This window comes from Palaemon carinicauda, chromosome 41 (assembly GCF_036898095.1).
Source record: "Palaemon carinicauda isolate YSFRI2023 chromosome 41, ASM3689809v2, whole genome shotgun sequence".
In the NCBI taxonomy this organism is placed as follows: domain Eukaryota; kingdom Metazoa; phylum Arthropoda; class Malacostraca; order Decapoda; family Palaemonidae; genus Palaemon; species Palaemon carinicauda.
The window spans coordinates 13,541,337-13,551,436 of record NC_090765.1 but is presented as its reverse complement, the minus strand read 5'-3'; the positions used below and the strand labels follow the sequence as shown (position 1 = coordinate 13,551,436).

General features: G+C 40.5%; 1 protein-coding gene across 3 annotated transcripts in view; it reads right to left on the bottom strand.

Annotated features, from left to right (window-relative positions):
• The window catches only part of LOC137632204 (uncharacterized), a 110,869-nt gene that overhangs the window by 25,848 nt on the left and 74,921 nt on the right, over nt 1–10,100 (bottom strand). For all 3 annotated transcript variants that reach the window (XM_068364089.1, XM_068364090.1, XM_068364091.1), the window contains one exon: nt 1,933–2,068. In XM_068364089.1, the coding sequence (XP_068220190.1) occupies nt 1,933–2,068 (136 nt within the window). The remainder of the gene's footprint in view (nt 1–1,932; nt 2,069–10,100) is intronic.

Sequence of the window (10,100 nt, the reverse complement as noted above, 5' to 3'; positions counted from 1 at the left end):
TGCCAGAGATTAATATCCATATCAGGGAGAATGAATTTCATAAACCACAAGTCTCTAACTAACAAATTAAGATAGTCAGCATTTGAAAAATAGAGAGAACAATACTCAGACATACCACCTACAAGTGAAGACTCGCTGGGCTTCTGAGAGTAACTAAAGAAGTTAAATAAGTTAAGAGCTTATAAGGTTGATTACTAACAAAACATGGCTGGTGAGTAATTGGAGTGTCATATTGACATCAATTCCACAAAAAACGATACAGTAAATCTAGTCCTCCCTGATATTGCAATCAAATTAAAAACACTTTCTCTCCTTGAATGTCAGTCGTTCTGTCTACAATGAAGAAGCTTTACCAGAGCATAGTGCAGACTCACCAATTCCATTAGCACTTCAACTTGAAACACACTCCTCACAACAGCAACAGTTATTTACAACAAAGTGCAATCCCATCCCTGCGTAAGAATGCTAACAAAACCAGCATGGAAGACTACTTAAACAACTCGTTCTCTTTAAATATACGCATACACACAGTGCTTGTTTTGTTTTTCATTGCAACTACTATTAATATTATTACTGCTATACAAAGGAGATCAAGTTATGAACAAGGTTTATTCTTACAATACGCTATGTCGGACTTTGTATACATAACATACTGTGCTGTATATGTACAATATACTTTCAAAAAGAAAGAAAACAATCGCTCACCATTTATCAACTACTGTACCCTATACATAAAAATACCTGTACCCTATACAGTGCAGTAGAGTACTCATCAATACAGTAGAACCTTAGGTTACAACAGAGATCCATTCCTACATGATATATCTAGAGTTTTTATGTATGTAAGAACACACCTAAATACAGTATTGTATGCAAGTCACTTGCCTATGCTAATGCAGTACTGAACTGTATAGTAAAGTCCTAGTATAGGTCATGTAACACACTTTAATACAAAAACATAACTTGGACCAAGAAAAAAAAAAACATGGCACCCTAGCAGTACCAGCCGAACTCGGTTAAATCCCTGGTAAGGCTGGGAGAAGCGTAGAGAGGAAAGGTCCCCTTTTTTTCATTTTTTTAATGTCGGCTACTCCCAAAATTTGGGTAAGTGCCTTGGTATATAGATAGATCTATGAATTACTAAATATCAAAATTAATGTAACCCAAGCACTCACTGTACACATAATAATTCCTTACCTTTATTCCTATGATTGGCTTGCATACTTTATTGGTAAGTAGTTCATCAAATTAACAAACAAAACATCGTAACTCAAAATTGAGTTATGATGATTTTTTTCAAGTATCTTAAAAAAGCCTGCTTGTAACGACGAACCGTTGTAACTCGAGTCTGTCATGACCCAAGAACCTCATCTACTGGATAGTAACATGTTACTACAACAGTAATATACATGATACAGTAAGAGCAGAGAAAAGAAAAGAGAAAAGATGGGAGGACATGAACGCTGAACTGCGTAGCAATCCTAATAGAGATGATATGCCAAAGGTCCACAAAGAATCAAAACTATTATCTAAAATATTTTGCAGATCTAAATACGTGGATTATCAAAACTGAAAAGACAGAACTCTAATATCAACTTGATGTGATACCTGAGTACATGACTACCAGTGGTTAACAATTTTAGAGTAACTTCAAGAAATTTGGGTAACACAATACAGTAATTCATTATTTTGTCCACAATTCTATATTCACACATCTGTTCTTGAAATCATGTCACTTATTTCATTAAAGTAAAACCTAATCAATGGTATATAACGATGTTAAATACAGTACTGTATAGCATTTAACAAAATAGTCATCATAGTTTGAGAGAAATTCACTTTAAAAATTTGTCTATATTATATTGTCAGTAAACTAACCAATCTCTGTTTTGAGGTGGGTAATATCAACATTATATAGAGTACTGTACTTACCTAGAACATTCCCTGAGAGAATCATCAGTTTTGTCCAAATTCCGCAACGCTTCTGATTTCATCAAACGACAAACAGCTCTACAAATACATTCCATTTTTTTTTCATTTGATTCTTTGTAGAAGGTAAAATAGTCACCTGAAATGTAAAATGATATTTTCAATTTAAAATAAATTTTTGAATATACTTACCCGGTGAATATATATATAGCTTACGTCTCCGACGGTCGACAGGTTCCAAAAACTCGCGAGCGATCGCCATGAAGGCTGCCGGGTGTGCCCACCAGCGCCGACTATCGGCCAGATACCGCATATACTTCTCCATAAATTCAGTTCTTCTCAGTCCGTAGGGTCTCTAACGGGGAGGAAGGGAGGGCCTTTAATTATATATATTCACCGGGTAAGTATATTCATAAATTTATTTTAAATTGAAAATATCATTTTTAAATATTAAACTTAGCCGGTGAATAAATATATAGCTGATTCACAACCATGGTGGTGGCTAGAGACCAGTATTAAAACAATAAAGGAGTATATGCTCAAGAGTTTTTTGACAAATATTAAAAAAACAAACTTAAGTATAGATACCTGATAAGGGAGCTGACTCTGATGAATACTCTGACTCATTAGTCCGCTATCCTTATGAAGCCCAGCGATCCTCTCAGGATGCTGAAAGACTTCTAGGAGCTGTTATAATCAGGGTGAACACCCCTACAACAGGACCTCATCAATACCCTTAATCTGGGCACTCTCAAGAAACAATATTTTGACCACCCGCCAAATCAAAAGATTGCGAAAGACTTCTTAGTCTCCCGTACAACCCAAAACAATATTAAAAATTTCAAGAGAAGATTAAAAGGATATTAGGATTAAGGAATGTATTGGTAGAACCTTCACCCACTACTGCACTCGCTGCTACAAATGGTCCCAACGTGTAGCAGTTCTCATAAAGAGTCTGGACATCTTTCAAGTAATATGAAGCGAACACCGACTTGCTTCTCCAAAAGGTCGCGTCCATAATACTTCTAAGGGATCATTTTGTTTAAATGCTACTGAAGTTGCTACCGCTCTAACTTTATGAGCCTTAACTTTAAGCAAATTACGATACTTCTCACTTAAATTAGAGTGTGCCTCTCTAATCAATAGTCTACAGTAATAAAATAAGATAACGCATTCTTCGACATAGGCAAAGAGGGCTTTTTAACGGAGCACCATAAGGCCTCTGAAAAACCTCACAGCGGTTTAGTTCTAGATAAATAAAATTAAGAGCTCTAACGGGGCACAGCACTCTTTCAACTTCATTCCCAACAATCTCAGATAGACAGGGAAGTTTAAACGATTTAGGCCATGGACGAGACGGAAGTTCATTTTTGGCCAAAGAACCCAAGCTGAAGAGAGCATACTGCTTTATTAGCGGAGAAGCCGATAGTCTTGCTAAAAGCATGTATCACACTAACCCTTTTCGCAGAAGCCAAGCTCACCAAGAAAAGAGTCTTGAGGTTAAGATCCTTCAGGGAGGCCGAACTTAAAGGTTCAAACCTGTCTGACATAAGGAACTGCAGGACCACGTCCAAGTTCCAAGCAGGAGTAGAAATATGACGCTCCTTGGAAGTCTCGAAAGACTTAAGAAGGTTTTGAAGATCTTTGTTATTAGACAGATCCAAATTTCTATGACTGAAAACAGAAGCTAACATGCTTCTGTAGCCTTTAATGGTAGATGCAGAAAGGGAGCGACCATTTCACAGATAAAGCAGAAAATCTGCAATCTGCGCTACAGAGGTACTGGAAGAGGAAATAGAGGAGGACTTGCACCAGTCTCTAAATACCTCCCATTTAGATTGATAAATCCTGATGGTAGAGGATCTTCTAGCCCTCACGATCGCTCTAGCTGCCTCCTTCGAAAACCCTCGAGCTCTAGAGAGTCTTTCGATAGTCTGAAGGCAGTTAGACAAAGCGCGGGGAGGCTTTGATGAAATCTCTTTACGTGAGGTTGACGCAGGAGATCCATCCGCAACGGTAGACTTCTTGGAATGTCTACTAGCCATAGAAGTACCTCTGTGAACCACTCAATCGCGGACCAGAGGGGAGCAACCAACGTCAACCTGGTCCCCTTCGTGAGAGGCGAACTTCTGAAGAACCTTGTCTAGGATCTAGAATGGTGGGAAGGCAAAGATGTCTAGGCGAGACCAGTTCAGCAGGAAAGCGTCTATGTGGGCTGCCTCTGGATCTGGAACTGGAGAGCAGTAAGTTGGGAGCCTCTTTGTCAGTGAAGTCGCAAAAAGATCTATGGTGGGTTGACCCCATGTCATCTAGCTTCTCGCACACAGTCTTGTGCAATGTCCACTCCATGGAGATGACTTGTCCTCTTCTGCTGAGGCAGTCCGCCAAGACATTCATTTCTCCTTGCACGAATCTCGTCAAAAAAGAGATGTTTCTTGCCTTAAATGGAGTTTCTTCTGATCTGTGGACCAAAGACCCGAGCATTCCAGACTGTCCAGTGGCGCTCCCCAACCCAAATCCGATGTATCTGAATACAACACATGGTTTGGGTTCTTGATCGCAAGCGAAAGACCTTCTCCAAGTCTGACGTTGCTGTCCCACCAAGTCAGACATGTCTTGACTGAGTTGGAGATTGGGATAGAGATACTCTCTAAGCCCTTCTCCTTGTTCCAATGGTTTAGGGTGAAATTGGAGAGAGCAAAGGTTGAGTCTCCCCAGAGAGATAAACTGCTCCAGCGATGAAAGAGTCCCCACGAGGCTCGTTCAAACTCTTACAGAGCAACTGATTTTCTCTTGCAAGTGACAGACTTTTAACAGAGCTTGTTCCATTATTGTGGGAGACGAAAAGGCCCGAAAAAATTGACACTGCATCTCCATCCCCAAATAAAGAACAGTCTGGGATGGAGTAAGTTACGACTTCTCTACATTCACTATGAGACCTAGCTCCTTGGTTAGGTCTATGTCCATTTGAGGTTCTCCAGACAGCCATTTAATGACGACGCCCTGATTAGCCAGTCGTCAAAATAAAGGGAGGCTCTAATCCCTGAAAAGTGTAGAAAGCTTGCTACATTTTGCATGAGCCTTGTAAAAACAAGAGGAGCAGGACTGAGGCCGAAGCCCAGTGCTCGAAATTGGTACACTACTTCCCCCGTCCACAAACCTCAGACATTGTTGAAAGTTTGGATGAATCGGGATGTGGAAGTATGCATCCTGAAGGTCGAGAGAAACCATCCAGTCGCCTTCCCTTACTGCTGCCAAGACAGATTTGGTAGTCTTCATCGTGAACTTTGTCTTGACAAAGAACACATTGATTGCACTTACATCTTAAGTACTCCTGCAGTGAACGTGGCTGCCAGTTCATTGGAGCCATCCCTTATGGCCTTGTTCATGTATGACATAATTTGTACAGCAATACAATGTCCGCTGGAGAGACCTTCTTACTTAAGGCTCCCAGGGACCAATCCAAAAAATTAAATACTTCAAACGCTCAAAAAAACTACTTTCAGGAGATGGTTTAACTCTGAAGACGACCATAAAATCGTTGGAGCGTCTCATGGCTAGACGACGAAGAGAGTCCACTAGGCTTAAGAAGTCTCCCTGGGCAGAGGCAGGTACTCCCAAGCCGAGAACTTCTTCTGTGTCACACCAGACACTCGAGCGAGAAGCTAATTTAAGAAGGAGGAAAAGCAAAAGCAGACTTCCTAAACTTCTCCTGGAATCCAACCAGTCTCCCAGTAAGAGCATGGCTCTCTTGGAAGAACGAGAGAGAACTGACTTCGTATATGTAGGAGTCGAAGAAAGTCATGCCAACAGTAAACTCCGACAGCGGAGAACGTGGAGCAGCCGTTACAAAATGAGTAGGACAAAATTTCCCTAAAGAAATTCATAATTTAAAAACAAGGGATTGTTGGACAACCCTAGGTTCCTCCTCTTCTGAATGAATCCCCAAAGGTACATTAGTTGAAAGGGGGTCATCAACTTCTTCAGAAGGCACATTATCTGATAAATCTAAAGTCTTGCGAGAAGGAGCTTATACAGTGAACCCTCGCTACTTCGTGGTTCGACCATCGCGGATTCACCACTTCGCAGGTTTTTTTTCATAACCCATATATATATACATATCGCGAAGTTTCCGAAAATTTCGAAAATACCGCGATATCTGAAGACCCCAAATACGATATTTGGTTACCTGTAATTTCATTTAATACTGTAATTAGTAATATCTGCTCTTACTGATTGTTCATTGCATTACATTTGACATATAATTCAGCACAGGAAGAAATAAAACACGAAAAGAGAATGTGATCATACGATAATTCAGTACTGTATACAGTACGTAGTAAAATTAAATCGAACATGAAACGCAAATCAGATGCAGTCATACCATATTAGAATGGTGTAAGGCTGCTGATGGCTACTACTGTACTACAAATGTAATGGATGTACTTCTTTTCCATGAATCTTTTGTATGTATACGTACGTAGTGCTGCAACCAATAATATTCTTTGTTGCAAAAATCACATCTCGAATAAGCGTACGAGAGAGAGAGAGAGAGGAGAGAGAGAGAGAGAGAGCGAGAGAGAGAGAGAGAGAGAGAGAGAGAGAGAGACACACATCCTACAACAAAAGCGTAAAATAGCGTACGTAAAGCTGTATTATTATTATTGTTATTATTATTATTATTGTTGTTGTTGTTATTAAAATTATTATTGTTATTATTATTATCATTATTATCATTATTATCATCATTATTTATTATTACTGTATTATTATTATTATTACTGTACAGTATACGCAGAGTATCTTGTACTTTGAATTGGTAACCTACGTAGCATATAAGACGGGTTGTGATTGGTTCAAGCGCTGATAGATGACGAATCAGAACTCAAGTTTTGTTATCTAGCCTGTGATTGGTGTTTTGCCCGCTTCTCCAACTTCCAGCATCCTTTCGCGGCCACTTTCTCTCCCGCCGTATTGCTGTGTAGACGTTGCTAAGTTTGTGAACTTTAATCTGTGCTGTGCGTGACTGTTTTAAGTTGAACTTTTTGTTGAACTTTCTGTTAAACCCTACTGTACAATGGCTCCCAAGCGTTCTGCTTCGACTAAGGCTGGTAGTGAGCCTAAACGCCACCGAAGGATGATGACGATTGCTGAGAAGATGACGCTTCTCGATATGTTAAAAGACGGTAGAAGTTACGCGGCCGCAGCCCGCCATTTTGGAATCAATGAAACCACCATTCGCTATATCAAGAAGGACGAGGCGAACATTAGAAAGACGGCTGCAATCACCTTTAGCAGATCAGCGAAGCGAGTCGTTACCACGCGTAATAAAACGATCTTACGCATGGAAGGTGCTTTAGCTGTGTGGATTGCCGACTGCCGGAAGAAGAACATAGCCTTGGATATGAACACCATCTGAACAAAGGCTTTGAGCTTGTATGAGAATTTTGCGGCAAAGGAACCTCAAGACGACGATGGCGACCATGCTGAAGAAGATGATGATGTAGATGAACCTCAACCAGGGACATCCACTGATTCCCAGCGTCAGAAACAATGTTTTTCCGCCAGCAAAGGATGGTTCGCGAAGTTTCAGAAACGCTTCGCCCTGAAAAGCGTTTCCCTGCATGGCGAGGCTGCTTCCGCTGACACTGCCGCTGCTGAAACTTACGTGAACCAGATGTTCAAGAATATTATCGCTGAAGGTGGATACAAGCCGGAACAAGTCTTTAATATGGATGAGACCGGCTTGTTTTAGAAGAGAATGCCGTCATGAACTTTCCTGTTCAAAGAAGAAGCCAAAGCCTCTGGCTTTAAAGCATTCAAGGATCGCGTTACCCTCGTGATGTGTGGCAATGCTGCTGGATTTTTGCTAAAGCCGGGGCTTATTTATAAGTCGAAAAATCCTCGCGCTTTGAAAAATAAAAATAAGAATCTCCTTCCCGTGTACTGGATGCATAATACAAAAGCATGGATTACGAAGATGCTGACCTCCAACTGGTTCCACCAGTGTTTCATCTTGCAAGTCAGCAAATATCTCGTAGAGAAGGGCTTGCCATTCAAGATCCTTCTCCTTATGGATAACGCTGGTGGACACGCAACTGATCTGTCGCATGAGGGCGTTCAGGTTGAGTTCCTGCCACCCAACACCACGTCATTAATTCAACCGATGGACCAGGGGGTTATCATGGCGTTCAAGGCCCTCTACATGAAGAATACCTTGGCGGACCTCATTGCGTGTGTGGATGCTGCCCAAGATGATGAGGATGAAGATTTTAACTTGAAGGCGTACTGGCGGCAGTACACCATAGCCACGTGCCTGCAGAATATTCAGAAGGCACTGCAAGAGATGAAACCTGCAACCGTGAATGCGAGCTGGAAGAAGTTGTGGCCCCAGATTGTTTACGACGACGAGGGATTTACTCCGTCTGAAATCCAACACTCTGCAATACGCAAATCTGTGCAGTTGGCTGCCATAATTGGAGTGAAGAAGAGAGTGAAACACAGGAAGAGACACAAGAAAATGTTGAAGAAACGGGCTTAACATTAGAACGGCTTGCCAAGGCCTGCAACCATGCGAAGGAGTTGAAAGAAATGTTGCAAGAGTGGGACAAGGATATGGTTCGGTCTATGCAATTCTGCAACAAGATCGATGAAGACATGACTTTCTACAGGATGCTCTTAGAGCGAAAAAAAGAAGCAGCGGCAGCAACTTCCGATCACAATGTTCTTCCAGCCTCGCAAAAAAGAGCCAGTTCCTCCTGCTAGTACGCCTCCGGAAGAAATTGAAGAAGTTTCCCAGGAAGAAATTGAAGAGGTGTCCCAGGTAAAGACACCTCCATCTGAAGAGACGTAAAATACTATCATTGGCTGCACAGTAGAAGACATCATCAGCTTCATCATCATCATTTCTACTGTGCAGCAAATTCATCGCCATCATCATTCAAGTTTTTCTTGAACTTCTTTCGTGGTGAGTACAGTAACAATCTTTATTTTTTACTTTAATATTCTAACATTTTAATATTTGTGCCTGTTTCAGTTTAGTACTGTATGCATTAAGTTAAAGGGAAGGTTTTAAAAATCTGAAGAGTATACATGTTGTAACCTATCATATTTTTTTTTTTTTAAATTTACATTTACGTACGTAAAACAATCTCTCTCTCTCTCTCTCTCTCTCTCTCTCTCTCTCTCTCTCTCTCTCTCTCTCTCTCTCTCTCTCTCTCGTAAATTGTTTTCCTGCTTTGCTACGTACAGTATGTACTGTATGATTTTATATAGATACGGTAAATAATATTTGTAATAACATATTTTCTAAAAGCTTTTACTGTAAATATCATTATTTATCACTTTCATCATGCACGTTAAATGCCTTCTTTGTTCTGAGCGTGGTTGTTTACTGAGCGTACTTTAGGACGCCGTCGTTTCAGGCGGCGTCATAAAGAAAAACATTTCATTTGGAAGTCCTAAGAAAAATTAAGTAAAACATTGGTAATAAAAAAAATTAACATACAGTACTGTATAATCAATATAATCGATGTAAAAACTAACCTATACACAGATGTGTACACTAAATGCGTTTGTTTCTTCATTATGATCAGAGAAACGTAAACAAAACATTGGTTGCCATTATTTATCGTGCTTTTTGGCGTGTTTAGGAAACGCATGATATAAAATCGCCTTTAATATTTGTGCCTGTTTTAGTTTAGGGTACTTTAGTACATGCATTAAGTTTTCTGTACAATAAAGGGTAGTTTGTTAACAGTACTACGTACAAGGGAAGGTTTTAAAAGTCTGAATATACATGTTAAATAAATAGGTAAACATGGTGTCACTACTTCGCGGATTTTCACCTATCGCGGCCGGGTCTGGAACCTATCTACCGCGATAAACGAGGGTTCACTGAAGTATTCAGAATGACGTGAACGAAAAGCCTGACAGGCTACATCAACTTGTATATGAACAGAAGTTAAAGTTGGAGGGTCGATGTCACGTTGTGACTGCAGAGAAAGTTATTGTACTACACGTCGAGACTGAAGTGACTGACGTTCAAACGTCACGTAGTAACAGCGGTGACTGCTGTACGATGCTAAATCGTGACTTCGGTGACTGACGCTCGACGTCACGTCGTGGCAACGGTGTCTGCCGCTCAACGTAACGTCGTGTCTGCGGTGTCT